This window comes from Oncorhynchus nerka, linkage group LG3, assembly GCF_034236695.1.
Source record: "Oncorhynchus nerka isolate Pitt River linkage group LG3, Oner_Uvic_2.0, whole genome shotgun sequence".
NCBI lineage: Eukaryota > Metazoa > Chordata > Actinopteri > Salmoniformes > Salmonidae > Oncorhynchus > Oncorhynchus nerka.
The window spans coordinates 37,790,058-37,809,360 of NC_088398.1; the positions used below are offsets into that span (position 1 = coordinate 37,790,058).

A 19,303-nucleotide genomic window follows, 5' to 3' on the forward strand; every position below is an offset into this window, starting at 1 on the left:
ACAGTGTCAGTGTATTTTATGGCCTACCTCAAGGAACTCTGCTTGGCCTGCTGATTTTTATTGTATATGTAACAATGTTTCTTCCGTCCCTCTCCTCACTCCAACCAGGGATCCTCTGAACACATCAACAACTGCCTCCCACAAAGCATTGTTACCTATCAACTACTTCAAGATTACCTAACAACTACTTCAAGGTCTCAGAGCGAGTGACGTTACCGACTGAAATGTTACTAGCATGCACCTCTAACTAGCTGGCCATTTCACACTGGTTATTCTCACCCCCTTTGATCTCCTCAATCTCGGCAGCAACCGGGCAGAGCACAACTGAGTCATCCAGGTCATGGCACCGTCCCTCTCCTTGCCCCGACCTGGGCTCGAAACAGAGACCCTCTGAACACAAACAACTGCCTCTCACGAAGAATCGTTACCTATTGCTCCACAAATGCCACTGCTTTTGCAGAGTAAGGGAAACGACTACTTCAAGGTCTTCGAGCGAGTGACATCACCAATTGAAACACTACTAGCACGCACTGCTAACTAGCTAGCAATTTCACACAGGTGACACATATCAACAGTGTAGCCAGGCTAACTGCAGTCAAACAATGGAAGCTTGTGGATCACCTTCCACCATCCAAGAAGACCTGGTTGACCTAGAGAAGTGGTCAGTGGGGAGCCACATGCTCTGAACCCTAAAAAGTGCAAAGTGCTCCACCCGTACTACCCCGCCTGTCTATTAACAACACATAATTCCAGAAAATTGAGGTATCAAGATCAAAGGAAATCTAAAATAGTCGACACAGGTAGAGAACGTCTGTTCCTCCTCCGATGCCTGAAGTACTTCCACATCCATAAGAATGACCTGGTAAGAGTATTTCCAACCTACATCCAACCAGTGGTGAAATATGCTGCCCCAGTGTGGCACGCAGGGCTAATCAAGACACAATCCGATACCATCGAGACTGTCCAAAGGAAAGCAGTTCGTATCATCATTGGAACAGACGACACCTCCTACTCAGATGCATGCACCAATCTCGGTCTATCATCACTACACACGCAGAGAAAGTCTTTCAAGATCCTTTAAGGATCTTGAGAGACTTCTTTAATCTGATCCTTACCGCCATATGCTCCCACCCCAACAATCGTCTGTGAGCCAATACCAGACCCACTCCTCAACTAAACTGGAACTGATCCACTGCAGGACTGTGCATTTCCATGGCAGCATCATCCCAACCATGGTTTGCCTGCGGAACAGTTGATGTTGAACATTATTGTATTTTAGTTAGTAATATCAATTTTAATATTCAAATGTATGTCGTACTCACAATTCAGCATGTTGCTGCCTTTTGTCCAATTTCCTGTTAAAAAATGTAAATAAAAATATTCTCTGAGAAAAGAGAGATGTAATAATTCATACTGTATTATGTGGAGAGGGGAGATGGATTTATCTGACATAGAGATGTATAATGTAGTGATCTGACCATAACCTTTACCTCTGCTCTCTTTCTGCAGTGCAACAATGACTACGTCCCCGTGTGCGGCTCCAACAATGAGAACTACCAGAACGAATGTTATCTACGCAGGGATGCCTGCAAGCAGCAGTCTGAAGTGCTGGTGGTGTCAGAGGGCTCTTGTCCTGTCGGTACGTAGCCTACATAGCATCTTAAGGATGGACATATACATAGGTCTGTAGATGCATACCTACACTCTCCTTCAGTCCAATATCAAACTATAAAGCTAAACTGATTTCATCCACAATACTTTAGTTCATCAGAGTTATTAATGTAGTATGCGAATCAAGCTTTGTTAGAGAAAGCAAGTTATACCCTTTTCTCACTACTGAGCCAAGCTGAGTCAAACTGTACTGTGCTAGCCTGGTTAAGCATTGACCACACTTTCTGGAACCGTGCGAGGAAAGAATACTGTGAGAAGAACATATCCAAGTCAGCACAGTATGGTTTGGTCAGCACAATAGTGTGAAAAGTAGGAGTATCCCACAATTTTTTTTTTCAAGATAAGAACCTACATGCATGTAGGGCATGCAATAGGAAACATTTTGCAGTGACATTTTGCAGTGACATTTGTGTTTTACTGGACATGTCCAGGCAGTACCTTCCTGTTTCAGTCAGTTTTCTTCTGTTTGCTGCCTGAACAAGACCAAAGTGAATCTGTTTTCAAGGGGAACATGTTGGCTCCACTCAAGCTCCACTGTTGGGCTAGTGTTGTACACTGGGGGTGTTACTGGCTCAGTTAACCTCAAAGCCACCCTGGTCAACTCCACTCAAGGGACCTAAAACACTCATATAGCTCAGCAGTCCACCACACTCATAAGGAACACAGTAGGAATTGGAGCGTGTGTGTGGATGGTGGGTGGTGGTGGGTGGGGGGTTGAGGGTTGTGTGTGTTTCTGATTTGCTTCACAAAAGTAACCTTCATTTCGCCTCACTTACATGGAAGCTCTTAACCCTCTGTAAATTGCTTGAATGTTTGTCATTTACTTTGTGTGTGTGTGTGTGTATGTTTGCATGTATGTATGTGTGCATGCATGTGTGTGTGCATCTGCCTGTGTGTCTTTTCTGTGAGAGCGTGAAATATATATATTTTTTCATGTGATGAGAGTTCATTTTGAGAGACAAGCCTCAGAAAACAAAATAAATATCATCGCACCCTGGCAGAACGGGCGTGACAGTGATGAGAATAGGCTGACAGCTCACTTCCCTCCGCAACGCCCAGCCCCCTCCTCCCCCTTCACTGTCACTTCAAAAGAATATATGGTCAAATTACATTTTAGAACTTATTTATGTACTGGATGTTTACTCTTGGAAGTAGTCTTACAAACAAACAACATCAACAAAGAAGGGAGTAAAACAGTGTGCTGGGCACAAAACAAATTATTAACCTCTATCTTGCCTATTCATCCCCCTTTCTCTCCCTCTCTCTTTGTTTTCTTTGTCAGTTCTCCCTCACCCTTTACCTACATTTCTCTGCGAAACTACACATCAGATAAATAATTGAGGGGACAGTGAATGTGTCCATACACTGCTAGCTTGATTAACATGGGTCATGCATTTTAAGAAACCAAAAAAAGTAACAAGTCACTCAACGCCCGCTAGAAAAGGCTTTCATAAACATGTGATGACGTGGTTAAGGTGTGTTAGTGCTGGGCTTGAACCAAAACCTGCACACAATACCTTTTCAAGGACTGATGATGGACATCCCTGTTGAAAACAAACCAATCACAGAATGAAGACAAGAATAGGCTTTCAGTCTCACTCCCATTTCAAATCTACTAGTTCCTTTAATACTTGTAGAAGAGCTGTCACTCAAACCCACATCTGTCTACTCACTCTCTCCACATGTGATACTATATTTATGTCCAGGCATACCTTAACATCCTCTGATCTGATGGTTCGTACCCTGTCTATTCACACCTAAATTCCCAATGGCTGTCCAGTATCCAGGCATCTCTGTATGTTCTCTGATTGGGTACCCTGTCACCCTGTCTTACAAGTAAACAAGTCTGGTCTACATCAGAAGACTGGCTAATGTGTTCTGTAGCCTACATGTTGGCAACACAGCCAGGCTCCTTGTGGTTGTTTACCTCAATAACCATATCCGACAGCCGTGTGACAGCAGGGCTCTGTCCTCCCAGAATCGCCGTGTGACTAGAGCCAAGGCCAAAAGGCCAGAATCGGGGGTTTTCCGTAGCTGTCGAACTGGGAACAGAAGGACACAGAGCCGAGTTGCCAAGTCATGCTACCATGCTACTGGGTACCACTGTGTACTTCAAAAGTACTATTTAAACAAGAGAGTCACATTCGGATGACTCTGTAGAGAGCTTCTGCAAGGAAGAAGACCATCTTAAATGGTTGCTTAACTGTTCCAGTACCTGTTTTCCAATGTTTTTGACTCACAACACAACAGTTATCGGCCATTTTGCCTTCGAGTTGTATTATATATTTTTCATAAGTAAATGTATTGTTTACTTATACTTTTAGAATTGAGGGAAAGATGAGTTTGTTTACATTTGGGCTACAGATAAGCAGGTATTCACCAAGCTAGCACTAGGCAGTGAGCTAACAGAGAGTGAATGATAGTTGATTAGCACAGGATGCTTCAGTTCCTCCATCCCATTGAGTGGTGGTGCTACAGTGCAGTCAGCAATTTAGCAACTTGAAAGAGTGAACCGTTTGGGGAACCACTTGTCAGATTTCAGGGCTGCTTAGGCAAGTCACAGCTGACATGAGCAATATGTTTGGTTGACTGGGGGGGATGCACAATCTCAGATATCAAGGGAATTGAAGGCAAACATGTGGAGTGTTGCTGACAAATCTCAGAGGGTGACTTCCAGAGAGAGGCAAAGGGATCAATAAACCCGTCAACTTTGGGACACACTAGTGACTTAATTTATAAAACAGGTGGGTCTAATCCTGGACGCTGATTGGTGTCTATTCCATCATTTTTAGTTTTAAGTTAATATTCACTCTGTTCCATCTCACTGTGCAATCCACTGTCTTATCAGCCCAGCCAAACAATTTATAAACTGGATCTCTACTGGAAAAATCTAGACATTATTTTCCATTTATTTTAGACGAGCAATTGATGTCATAATGGCAAAAATATGTATATTTTGAAATCTCCAGCTGTCCCAGTGTAATGAACGTGTAGGGGTTCCGGAGTCGGGACAAGACAGACAGGCAGGCAGCTTTTCTCAGTCAGTCGAAATCATCAATAAGCATAATTTATTGATATATACAGTGCATTTGGAAAGTATTCAGACCCCTTGACTTTTTCCACATTTTGTTACATTACAGTCCTCCAGACGTGACTCGTGGATTTCAAGCTAAAGAGTTCAATCATGGTTTCATCATACTTGGTTTCTCATGGTCTGAGAGTCCTTTAGGTGCCTTTTGTCAACCTCCAAACAGGCTGTCAGTTGCCTTTTACTGAAGAGTGGCTTCCATTTGGCCACTCTACCATCAAGGCCTGATTGGTGGAGTGCTGTAGATATGGTTGTCCTTCTGGAAGGTTCTCCCATCTCCACAGAGGAACTCTGGAGCTCTGTCAGAGTGACCATCGGGTTCTTGGTCACCACCTTGACCAAGGCCCTTTCACCCGATTGCTCATTTTGGCCAGACGGCCAGCTCTAGGAAGAGTTTTGGTGGTTCCAAAACCACTGTGCCACTGTGTTCTTGGGACTTTCAATTCTGCGGAAATGTTTTGGTACCCTTCCCCAGATCTGTGCCTTGACACAATCCTGAGCTCCAATTCCTTCAACCCCATGGCTTGGTTTTTGCGCTTACATGCCCTGTCAACTGTGGGACCTTATATAGACAGGTCTTTGCCTTTCCAAATCATGTCCAATCATTTTAATTTACCACAGGTCGTCTCCAATGAAATTGTAGAAACAGCTCAAGGATGATCAATGGAAACAGGATGCACCTGAGCTCAATTTCAATTCTTATAGCAAAGGGTCTGAATACTTATGTAAATGGCATATATATATATTTTTGCCAACATTTCTAAAATCCTGTTTTCACTTTGTAATTTTGGGGTATTGTGTGTATATTGATGAATTTTTGAATAAGGCTGTAACGTAGCAAAACGTAAAAAAAGTCAAGGGGTCTGAATTATTTCCGAATGCACTGTACAAAGAAATGTCAATAGAAAACAGGTAAAACTAAATGCAATGCAGCTAGTTTGCAGTCTTTCCAGCTTCCTTTTGAAGTTATTGTGTTAGCTGTGTTGTTGGCTAGCTCCTCTTAACAACAGTGTCCTGACGAGAGAGCACATGTTCTATGCCAAGTAAAATCTCACATCATTAGTTCATTGTTATGGATGCAAGATGGCGCCGGATGAGATGGCTGACGTTTTACAGGCTCCTAACCAATTGTGCTATTGTGTGTGTTTTTTTGCATTATTTGAAACTTATTTTGTACATAATGTTTCTGCCATCGTCTCTTATGCCCGAAAAGAGTTTTGCATATCATGACAACGATTACTCATCTCGTACTGGACAAATACTTTTTCTTTAACGAGTCGGTCACAAAGGATTTACTTAAAACACCCAACAAGGCCCAAATCCCCGTCATTCGCATGAAGAAGAGACGAAGATATCGGGGACGTAGGTCGGGGTGCCTTGTAAGGATCCAACAGCGAGTGAGTAATCCGCCTTTACCATCAGTCCTATTAGCCAACGTGCAATCATTGGATAATAAAATGGATGAGCTCCGATCAAGACTATCCTACCAACGGGACATTAAAAACTGTAATATCCTGTTTTTCTGAGTCGTAGCTGAATGACGACATGAATAACATAGCTCGCTGGGTTTTTGGTCCATCAGCAACATAGAACAGCTGCCTCCGGTAAGACAAGGTGGTGTTCTTTGTCTATTTATAAATAATGTAAATAATGCTGGTGCACGAAATAAGGAAGTCTCAAGGTTTTACTCACCTGAGGTAGAGTATATCTTGATAAACTGTAGACCACACTACTTACCAAAAAAGTATTTCTCTATATTTTACCTAGCTGTCTATTTACCACCACTTACCGATTCTGGCACTAAGAAGGGACTCAACGAGCTGTATAAGGCCATAAGCAAACAAGAAAATGTTCATCCAGAGGGTGGTGTTCCTGGTGGCCGGGGACTTTAATGCAGGGAAATGTAAATCCATTTTACCTAATTTCTTCCAGTTTGTTACATGTGCAAAAAAAACTCTATACCACCTTTACTCCACACACAGAGACACGTACAAAGCTCTCCCTCATCCTCCATTTGGCAAATATGACCATACATTGGCTTTATCAATAAGTGCATTGATGACCTCGACCCCCTGGTGACCATATATACCCCAACGAGAAGCCATGGATTACAGGCAACATCCGAACTGAGCTAAAAGGTAGAGCTTCTGCTTTCAAGGAGCAAACCTGGAAGCTTATAAGAAGTCCCACTATGCCCTCCGACAAACCATATAACAGGCAAAGTGTCAACACAGGACTAAGATTGAATCATACTACACCGGGCTCCGACGCTTGTCGGATGTGGCAGGGCTTGCAAACTTTTACGGACTACAAAGGGAGAGCCACTCCAATTTGCATACCTCCCCAACAGATCCATTGATGATGCAATCTCTATTGCACTCCACACTGCCCTTTCCCACATGCACAAAAGGAACACCTACAGTTGAAGTTGGAAGTTTACATACACCTTAGCCAAATCCATTTAAACTCAGTTTTTCAAAATTCCTGACATTTAATCCTAGTAAAAATCCCCTGTTTTAGGTCAGTTAGGATCACCATTTTATTTTAAGAATGTGAAATGTCAGAATAATAGAAGAGAGAAGGATTTATTTCAGCTTTTATTTCTTTCATCACATTCCCAGTGGGTCAGAAGTTTACATACACTCAATTAGTATTTGATAGCATTGCCTTTATATTGTTTAACGTGGGTCAAACGGTACTGTATCACAGCTTGCGTGGTCAAAGCGTACTGCATCACAGCTTGCGTGGTGCTGCAGAATTCTATGGCACGTGCCAACCACTGATGCCCTTTGGTGGTCAAACTAGCATTAATGGTATCTTTGAGAAGGATTTGATAGCCTTCAATAGTGGCTGTAATAGATAATTTAAAACCTTTTTCTCTAAGAACATAGTATTTGGGACTGATTTTAAGAAACGTTGCTTAATTAATTTGATTAATATTATGGTGTTTCTCTTCCAAGAAAAACAAAAAACCCTATGGGTTTCTGTTAGGATGGAACAGAAAATATGCCGCTGTGCAACGTGACGGTTGGGAGTAGGCTACAAGTGCTGGGCTATTTAAAGTACCCCTGACTGCAGTGTGCAGTTCGGGGCGGGGCTCAATGTGGGCAGAGTCAAACATTTGACCCCATCCATTGTTTTTGTTGTTGCAGTATGCAGTTCGTGGCCGGTCTGACCCCGCCCACGTCTGACCCCGCCCACCTGTGTTTTTTTTGTCCATCTGATATTTGACAGTCACACGCTAAATATAAACACAGATCGTAAGAAATATTATATAAAGTGGTACCAGCACATGTGTTGTAACACTTTTTGCTTCATGCTATAATTTGAGACACTGATACTGTTGCAGTGAACAACAGACATGTTGTTGAACAACAACAGTGGGGGTCAACTGAGATGAGACACTACAAAGTTGATAATCATAACAATTGAAATGCTAATCCTTTGCACATGAAAGCTCACTCATTCGGGAACAATTGCAATCAATATATATATTTACGCTCAGTGTGTCGTCAGGATCTTTGTTGAAAAGTTAGTCTCTTTCTCTCTCTCTCTCTAGTGGTTAGAGTGGGTTATTCAGAGTGACATTCATTAATTTGTTATAGAGTAGATGTTTTGGCGGTTGTCGTTCTTCACGTTCAATGACACCGAATTCCTAGCTGCAGACTAGTAATTCATATCAAAGACTTGTTCTTATTCTGTCAGTATCAATAGTCTAAGAGTTTAACCACGTGGTTGTGTGTGACTGTTTGAGGTTGTGGACAGGTGTCTTTCATACTGATAACAACAAGAATATGTTTTTAAAAAATTATTTTACCTTTATTTAACCAGGCAAGTCAGTTTAAGAACAAATTCTTATTTTCAATGACGGCCTAGGAACAGTGGGTTAACTGCCTGTTCAGGGGCAGAACGACAGATTTGTACCTTGTCAGCTCGGGGGTTTGAACTTGCAACCATCCGGTTACTAGTCCAACGCTCTAACCACTAGGCTACCCTGGTTCCTTGAAGAGAATACTTTCCTCTTCACACAGGCCATCATACAACCGTAGTTCTTTAAGGGTTGTAATGCGGTCTCCCCGTCCATCCCAATTACACCAGGGAGGAAAACGTGCCTTTAAATGTTTGGAGTTCGAGCCACCTTGCTGCCTCTAGGGTGTCCCTTAGAAGAACATCTGCTTCCTTGAAGAAAAAGGAAGAATACATATTAAGAGTAGTCCCTCATTTGGTGATCAAGACAAATTACACCCCACTTTCACAATACCACCATGCAAACAAAAGCCACTAATACTGAAAGGGTTTTCAGTGATATCTATAACTACTCAAGTCATCACAACTATTATATATTGCCATGCATCAAGCCTTCAGCATTACACACAGTAGACTACATACTAATTTCACAGCTCCCAGTTCGCTGTGCATTTTGTTTTCAGTATCGTCTAGAAAGAAAACAGACTGGGGTCATTAAGTAATGTAAGGGATCCTCTAAGGATGTGTGTACAAGAATGCACCTTACTTTAGCTAATAGCCTATACAGTACCTGATCCTGCGGAGCTGGATGCTGATGTGACATGCTGTGACTTCTTGGGGGGACATCTTTTACATCATCCTTAAATACAGTGAGGCAAAAAATAGTTTATTCAGCCACCAATTGTGCAAGTTCTCCCACTTAAAAAGATGAGAGAGGCCTGTCATTTTCATCATAGGTATACTTCAACTATGACAGACAAAATGGGAAGAAAAAAAATCATACAGAAAATCACATTGTAGGATTTTTAATGAATATCTTTGCAAATTATGGTGGAAAATAAGTATTTGGTCACCTAGAAATAAGCAAGATTTCTGGCTCTCACAGACCTGTAACTTATTTTTTAAGAGTTTCCTCTGTCCTCCACTTGTTACCTGTATTAATGGCACCTGTTTGAACTTGTTATCAGTATGAAAGACACCTGTCCACAACCTCAAACAGTCACACACAACCACGTGGTTAAACTCTTAGACTATTGATACTGACAGAATAAGAACAAGTCATTGAACGTGAACAACGACAACCGCCGAAACACCTAATCTATAACAAATTAATGAATGTCACTCTGTTCAACGGGAGCTTCATGAAATAGGTATCCATGGCTGAGCAGCCGCACACAAGCCTGAAAAGTGGTGTAAAGCTTGCCGTCATTGGACTCACCATCTGGCAGTCTGACAGATGAATCTGAGGTTGGCTGATGCCAGGAGAACGCTACCTGCCCCAATTCATTGTGGCAACTGTAAAGTTTGGTGGAGGAGGAATAATGGTCTGGGGCTGTTATTCATGGTTCGGGCCCCTTAGTTCTAGTGAAGGGAAATCTTAACACTACAGCATACAATGACTTTCTAGACTATTCTGTGCTTCCAAATCCATGTCAACAATTTGGGGAAGGCCCTTTCCTCTTTCATGACAATGCCCCTGTGTACAAAGCGAGGTCCATACAGAAATGGTTTGTTGAGATCGGTGTGGAATAACTTGACTGGCCTGCACAAAGCTCTGACCTCAACCCCATCGAACACCTTTGGGTTGAATTGGAATGACGACTACGAGCCAGGCCTAATCGCCCGACATCAGTGCCCGACCTCACTAATGCTTTTGTGGCTGAATGGAAGCAAGTCTCCACAGCAATGTTCCCAACACCTAGTGGAAAGCTTTCCCAGAGGAGTGGAGGCTGTTAAAGAGGCAAAGGGGGGACCAACTCCATATTAATGCCCATGATTTTGCAATGAGATATTCAACCATCTTTTGGTCATGTAGTGTATTTAATCTGTTTTCAAGTCTCGAAATCAGACATAAATAAATGCATTTAACATATAAATAGGCATGCCACGCCACGCCATTCTTTTGTATGAAATTGCGCAAACTCCAAACATATCACAGTGTGTGTCGGGATAGCACAGCTCTGAAGCCTGTAGCCTTGCTGGCTCAGTCGAAGTGGCTATCTGAGGATCGAATTAGCCCCGACACCATCGGTAATTGTAATTCTCTCAGCTTCGGGACATTTGTGAAAATGGCAGAGGCACGAGGTAATGTGCAAATGGAGTGGTGTGGGGAATGGGAATGGGGTGATTTGTGATTCAGCCACTGTCACTTCTCGCCTGTAGTCTATATGGGGTCATACTTACGAACAAAACAATTCAACATTAAGTTAAAGCACCAGCCAATTAAAATGGTCAATATTGTGTCACATTATAGAATGCTACATTGTGGCTTGTCCCATCAGATAACCTGGCACACGTTAGCCCTATGCTAATCTCATCAGCTGACAATGATTATTTCCTGTAACAAATTCCTCATTAGCCTATCAAAGATCTTAAATGGGGTGTTCACCCAAAAACATTTCTGGGCCCTTTATAACACTTGCCTGGGTGTTTGTCAGGACCCCAGACGGTTTTAGGTCCATTGTTAGAGTGTTTAGATTTCGTTCTTTTTATGTCAAATTGCTGAATTTCCGAAATGACCTAAATTACATTAAAAACAGTGTATTTGTTGTTACATAAACAACAATTGGTGTCTCTGCATTGAATTTCTAAATACATGTTTTTTAATGTAAAAAGTGTAAAAAAAACAAAGACCTACTTCATGTTGGTGCAAACGTCTTCCATATAGTCTGTAATCCAGTAGATGCTCTCCTTTGTGATTCTAAAATATGTAATTACAGGAGGTGGGACGAAGGAGTTATGTGCCTTCAAGAAAGAACATCAGAATGAAAGGAAAGGAAGAAAACAAAGATATGGTATCTAGCTAGGCTAGCGGGTAGTAATCTCTGAAGTAAAGTAAGGCTAGGTGAATAACATTAGTAGGTGAGTGACATTGGCCAAATTTAAGTGCAATAATGTTCCACAGATACAACTACACTACACATTTCCACTCTTTTCCTGAACGCGATGGAGCTTTGTGTCAGATAGGGCTGCAGGCCATCCGACATCCTGCTGATAGTGTCGAAACGACGCCTGAAATCATGTACCAGCTGCGGTTTACCGTGTCCAGTGATCACTTTGTGGCCACTGACTACAATGGGGAACGGGTTCTGTTCCCACCGTCTTTCCACCATGGCTGGGAAAACTCGAACCATTCAAAGTATGATCCTAGCTAGCTAAGTTGCTAACACCTGTAGCTAGTTACCGCAAAGTAGTTCAATGTTATTTGTTTGATATTCCTTGAACTAGTTTGTAGTATTTTTTACTTAGCTACTACTGTAACAGTAACGTTTGTCACACCCTGACCATAGTTTGCTTTGTATGTTTCTATGGGTGTGATCTGAGTGGGCATTCTATGTTGTGTGTCTAGTTTGTCTGTTTCTGTTTCTGGCCTGATATGGTTCTCAATCAGAAGCAGGTGTTAGTCATTGTCTCTGATTGGGAACCATATTTAGGTAGCCTGTTTGGTTTTGGGGTTTGTGGGTGATTGTTCCTGTCTTTGTGTTTGTTACACCAGATAGGGCTGTTTTTGGTTTTTCACAGTTCTTGTTTTTGTATATTGTTCTATTTTCATCTTTATTAAAGATGTATCACAATAACCATGCTGCGTTTGGGTCCGCCTCTCCTTCAACAGAAGAATCCCGTGACAACGTTATCCTGTCCTACTGACTGTTTTGCTTAATTTGTTTTATGTAGTTTGCTTTTTCTCATTATTATGTTACTGAAAAGAAATAGTATATTATTTTCTACTAGATATCACAGTTTTCTGTAGTGCTCTTGACTGATTAAAATTAATTGCACTAGTGGAGGTCCGTGAGTAGGACACAGCCCTAGCCAGAGCCATATAGATAAATACGCAGCTCTGGCCCTACCTGGTGCATGAGTTGTAATGACAACAAACTTGCCCAGCCTTTACATGAGGTCAATTAAAACATTTAGAATATCAGCTCATGCCCTGAATTGACATGTAATGACTGACTCTGTTTTATACCAGCCAACAGCACCATTCAATCTTTCTGTTTATACCTGCCAGGGAGGAAATGGCAGAAAGAGAGGGGTGGTGGAAGAGACATGAGGATAGGACAATGAACCATAGTTTCTCGGAACCAATGTTCCTCCACTCATGCCTCCTCTAATAACTTTTCAGGAGGATGTGAGGAATGACTAAATAGGACTAATTTCAATTTTTTGTTTTGTTATTCTGTTACACATCTTTCAGGATACCCGAGAAGCTGTGTAGAGTATTCCAAACAGGCCAACGACTGGGTAGAGAAGAGTCTCTGAACAGAAGACATTCAACTTTAGAACACAATTGGTCCAGCAGGCTGTCAAGCGGCGGGAAGATAAACAGATCATATACAAAGACCCATACTTCAAAGTTGAGACACGAGACCTACCTCCCAACATCACCCCAATAGAGAAACCAAGCAAGGAGGAGCTGGTGGCAAAGCTTTTTAGCCTAACTTTGAAACTAGCTTTAGCAAGCCTAATGATGGTGTGATGTTGTGAAACATCATCAATAACATCAAATTAAATTTTGTCACATGCGTCGAATACAACAGGTGTAGTAGGCCTTACAGTGAATTGCTTACTTAAAAGCCCCAACAATGCAGTTTTTTAGAAAATACCTAAAAAAGTAAGTGATAAGAATAACAAATTATTAAAGAGCGGCAGTAAAATAACAAATGCGGGGCGATACACAGTGGGTACCGGTACAGCGTCAATGCGCTGAGGAACCGGTGTCGAGGTAATTGAGGTAATATTACATGTAGGTAGAATTATTAAAGTGACTATGCATAGATAATAACAGAGAGTAGCAGCAGCGTAGAAGGGGGGGCAATGCAAATATTTTGGGTAGCCATTTGATTAGATGTTCAGGAGTCTTATGGCTTGGTGCTCCCGTACCGCTTGCCGTGCGGTAGCAGAGAGAACAGTCTATGACTAGGGTGGCTGGTGTCTTTGACAATTTTTAGGGCCATACTCTGACACCGCCTGGTATAGAGGTCCTGGATGGCAGGAAGCTTGGCCACGGTCGTGTACTGGGGCGTACCCACTACCCTCTGTAGTGCCTTGCGGTCAGAGGCTGAGCAGTTGCCATACTCGGCAGTGATGCAACCCATCAGCATGTTCTCGATGGTGGAGCTGTAAAACCTTTTGAGGATATGAGGACCCATGCCAAATCTTTTCTCCTGAGGGGGAATAGCTTATGTCGTGCCCTCTTCACAACTGTCTTGGTGTGCTTGGACCATGTTAGTTTGTTGGTGATGTGGATGCCAAGGCACTTGAAGCTCTCAACCTGCTCCATTCCAGCCCCATCGAAGAGAATGGGGGTGTGCTCGGTCCTCCTTTTCCTGTTGTCCACAATAACAAATGTATGTGTGGAATTTCTTTCCTTCTTAATGTGTTTGAGCCAATCAGTTGTGTTGTGACAAGGTAGGGGTGGTATACAGAAGATAGCCCTATTTGGTAAAATACCAAGTACATATTATGGCAAGAACAGCTCAAATAAAGGAAAGCGAAACAACAGTCCATCATTACTTTAAGACATAAAGGTCAGTCAATGCAGAAAATGTCAAGTACTTTGAAAGTTTCTTCAAGTGCAATCACAAAAACCATCAAGCGCTATGATGAAACTGGTTCTCATGAGGATCGCTACAAGAAAGGAAGACCCAGACTTGCGAGCAAAGGGCTTTAGACAGGTGGAAATCTGTCCTTTGGTCTGATGAATCCCAATTTGGCATTTTTGGTTCCAACCGCGGTGCCTTTGTGAGACGCAGGGTAGGTGAACGGATGATCTCCGCATGTGTGGTGAAACTGGGAGGAGGTGTGATGTGTGAAGGTGCTTTTCTGGTGACACTGTCTGTAATTTATTTACAATTCAAAGCACATTTAACCAGCATGGCTACCACAGCATTCTGCAGCGATATGCCATCGCATCTGGTTTGCCCTTAGCTGGGACAATCATTTGTTTTTCAACAGGACAATGACCCCAATCACACCACCAGGCTGTATAAGGGCTATTTGACTAAGAAGAAGAGTGATGGAGTGCTGCATCAGATGACCTGGCCTCCACAATCACCTGACCTCAACCCAATTGAGATGGTTTGGGATGAGTTGGACCACAGAGTGAAGGAAAAGCAGCCAATAAGTTATCAACGTATGTGGGAACTCCTTCAAGACTGTTGGAAAAGCATTCCAGGTGAAGCTGGTTGAGAGAACGCCAAGAGTGTGCAAAGCTGTCATCAAGGCAAACGGTGGCTACTTCGAAGAATATAATATCTAAAAAATATTTTAATTTGTTTAACTACATGATTCCTTTGCGTTATTTCATATTTTTTTATGTCTTCACTACTGTTCTACAATGTAGAAAATATTAAAACTAAAGAAAAACCCTTGAATGAGTAGGTGTGTCCAAACTTTTGACTGGTACTGTATATAAGTTTGATAATTTTATTTGGATAAAGCAAATACAGCGTTTTATAAGCCCATTTGGGCTTATCATTTCATTTGCTGATGTTTAAACTTAACCTTGAATTTAACCTGTTTCTAGTGTTCTTGAGTATGGCCCTAAACTGTCTGGTGAAAAATTGGAGATTCAGATCCAATCTTTGACCATATACTGTACACTGAATGTACAAAACGTTAGGAACGTTGACTGACCATGACAAAGACTGACCAGGTGAATGCAGGTGAAAGCTATGATCCCTTATTGATGTCACCTGTTAAATCCACTTCCATCAGTGTAGATAAAGGGGAGGAGACAGATTTAAAAACTAATTTTTAGCATTGAGACACGGATTGTCTCTGTGTCATTCAGAGGGTGAATGGTGCCAGGCTCACCGGTTTGAGTGCGTCAAGAACTGCAATGCTGCTGGGGTTTTCACGCTCAACAGTTTCTCGTGTGTATCAAGACTGGTCCACCAGCCAAAGGACATCCAGCCAACGGCAGAACAGTGGTTGAAATGGGTCATTGATGAAAGAGGACAAAGGAGGCTGACACGAATTGTGCATAGCAACAGATGGGCTACAGTTTGTCAATTGACAGTCCAGTACAATATTGGTGCCCAAAAACCCATAAAAGAATGATCAACTCGTCGATTGGGGTGGCAGCCGATGACCTTATAGAGTTCTATTTCTTTCAGCACAAAACAAGGAACTGCGGTTGCAGTGGGCTAAGGAACAAAAACGCTGGACACTGGAGAATTGGAAAAACATTGCCTGTTAGGGTGAATCCCGGTTCCTGCTGATGGGCGAACTAGGGTATGGAGAAAACCACATGTGTATGTTAATCTATCATGCCACATGTCAACATTGCAGGCCGGTGGTGGTGTGAGGTGTGTTGTCAAGGCACACATTGGTCCCCTTGATAAAATTGGGCAACGTCTGAATGCCACATGATATCTGAACATCATTGTCTATCAGGTGCATCCTTTCATTGCGGAAGTCTATTCATCTACCAATCTACCAATTAATCTACCATTTTTTTCTGCAGGATAATGTCACATGCCACAAGGCTAGGACTGTCCAGGAATGGTTCCATGAACTTGACAGTGAATATAGCTTACTGCAATGATCAGCCCAGTCACCAGATCACCAATCCTTTTGAGTATCTGTGGGATGAGATGGAACGTGCTATTCAAAGTAGAGATTCACTACCAGCCAACTTGACACAGCTGTGTGAAACATTGGAGTCAACATGGGCCTACATTCCTGTGGAATTCTTTCGACACCTTTTTAGTCCATGTCCCGATGAATTGAGGCTGTTCGGACTGCAAAACGGGTGCAACTCAATATTAGGAAAGTTTTCCTAATGTTTTGTGCATTCAGTGTAGTTGACCTGTGTGCATTTAAAAGTTGTACACAAGATTAAATTGTATTTTGCTCTGGATAAAAGTGTCTGCTAAATGAGTAAAATCTTAAAATCCTAAACAGATTGAGAAACCTGTGTGTATGTGCAGAGCTGTAGCTACAGTGCTGGGAAAAAGCATTTGCCCCTTTTCTGATTTTCTCTATTTTTGCATATTTTTGACACTGAATGTTATTAGATCATCAACCAAAACATATATTAGATAAATGGATAGCTGAGTGAACAAATAACACAACATTTGTATAATTAATTCCATTATTTTATAAACAAAGTTATGCCCTTTTGTGAAAAAGTAATAGCCCCCTTAAACTCAATAAATGGTTGTGACCACTTTAGCTGCAATGACTGCAACCAAATGCTTCCTGTAGTTGTTGATCAGTCTCTCACATTGCTGTGGAGGAATTTTGTCACACTCGTCCATGCAGAACTACTTTAACTAATCGACATTTGTGGGGTTTTGAGCATGAACTGCTCATTTCAGATCCTGCCACAACATCTCAATGGGGTTTAGGTCTGACTTTGACTAAGCCATTCCAAAACTTTACATTTGTGGTTTTTCAGCCATTCTGATGTAGACTTGCTTGTGTGTTTTGGATCATTGTCTTGCTGAATGACTCAGCTGCGCATCAGCTTTAGGTCACAGACGGATGTCCTGACATTCTCCTTTAGAATTTTCTGATACAGAGGAGAAGTCATGGTTCCTTCAATGATGGCAAGTCATCCAGGTCCTGAGACAGCAAAGAATCCACAAATTATCACACTACTACCACCACCATGCTTGACCATTGGTATTGATGTTCTTACTGTAGAATGCAATGTTTGGTTTTCGCCAGACATAACGGGACCCATGTCATCCCAAAAATTCTCCTTTTGACTTAGAACATTTTTCCAGAAGTCTTGAAGATTATCCAAGTGCTTTTTTGGCAAACATGAGTCAACTTGTTGGTCATGCACAGAGGCATAGGCAGAAACTTCCATGTGGCTGGGCCTATGTAAAAGTGACTGGGCCAACATTTTCCAGCAAAAATACCCAGATATCAGTGGTGTAGTCGTGGTGCATGGAGAAGTGGGTATACTAACATTTTGACAAAATAACTCTTGAATGGCCTGCCTGGCGAATTAAATGAAAGGTGAACAATTGTATGTGGAACAGATAGGCTACTCTGAATGATCTAAAATCATGGTAATGTGAAATACATTCACCATGATATCCAGAATTAAATAATATGCCTAGCCCTTATGGCTAATATGTTAGGCTAAGGGACCAGATAAGCGCAGAGGTAAAAAAAGGAACAGATTTCCTCTGTGATCGTGCGTCACATGAGAACGGGAGTTCCTACACTTTACAACAGCTGAAGACTTGGATGCTAGTCGCTGCTGAAGGCTTGGATGCTAGTCGCAGTTAGCCTAGAGTTTAACAACCATGGGACAGTAACCGAAGGCTTGCTGGTTCGAATCCCCGACCGGACTAGGTGAAAAATCTGTCGATGTGCTCCTGTGCAAGGCACTTAACCCTAATTGCTCCTGTAAGTCGTTCTGGATAAGAGCATCTGCTAAATGAATAAAATGTAAATGTATGCTGATTCATCTCAAGGTTTCCATATTTCTACCCTAATATTACTATTCTTGTATAACGTTTCTAGGCTGTGGTCTTTGCCACATGATTTCTGTAGGCTGAAGCAATTTTATCTATAGGGGAAATGATGATCGCTAACAGATCGAGTCAGGGCCCTGACCTACTGTAAATATCATAGCCTCTCCCTAAAGCTCTTCTATCGAGAAGTAAAATAAAGAGGCTAAACTGTGGAACTCATGAGACATGGGAATAAATGCACAACTCTCGTTGTGAATGTGAATGTCAGGAGTCAGAGAACAGAGCTGAGTGCAGATCTGTCTGGGTGCTGAACTCTTTGATCCGACTTTCGCAGGCTCAGCCAGCGCCTGCCAAGCTGCATTACCTCCCCGTGGTGCTGAATAATATAGGCCTATGCTATCGTTTCACACTCACACTTTTCACACCCACATTGCCAAATATTTCACGTGATTTGTGTTTGTATAGGCTGCTTTGTGCATGATTTCTCTATTGTACTACATCATGTATACCTCCACTACACTGCTTTGATATAGCATAAGTGGGGATTAACAAGTGAGTATACGAAATTCCCACTGAAGAAAGTGGATATACCTGCGCCCGACATATTTAACTGTACATTTGTGCTATCACATTGCCTCATTTAACATAACAGAGGATAAATGTGACAAACAAGGCTGAAATTATTGCCAAGTAGGCAGCGCAAGTGCGCAACTCCACAACCACTTACAACAACACCGCTGACATAACAGGCTGACTGTCCGAGACTGACAGTAAACAAACTACAGCAGCAGACAAGTGCAATGATGAAATGTGAAAAATGATGCTGTCACAAAATACGGATAATGGATCAAGTGTACAGTCTGACAGTCAAACCTCATGAAATAATCAACATATCATCAGGTCAGATCGACCATTACCACTCAACGGAGCGATCTACAGTACAGGCACAACAGGTGGATTCAGGACCATGGTTAGCACATCGGCCAAACACCAGCTCTGCATTGAATTGTAATGTGCGCAAAAAGCTTATCGCAGTATTTCACAAAGAAGCAAGGAAGCCATGAAAGTGTTTTTATTAAGACCAAAAGTGCAATTTTTTTGCCATATGAAATGTCACATACAATACAATATAAACACT

General features: G+C 42.0%; 1 protein-coding gene across 1 annotated transcript in view; it reads left to right on the forward strand.

The window, feature by feature from the left end:
* LOC115107571 (tomoregulin-2) overlaps positions 1–19,303 on the forward strand; it is a 169,224-nt gene that overhangs the window by 59,825 nt on the left and 90,096 nt on the right. The window contains exon 3 of the mRNA XM_029630997.2: positions 1,510–1,639. Coding sequence (XP_029486857.1) covers positions 1,510–1,639 — 130 coding nt within the window. The remainder of the gene's footprint in view (positions 1–1,509; positions 1,640–19,303) is intronic.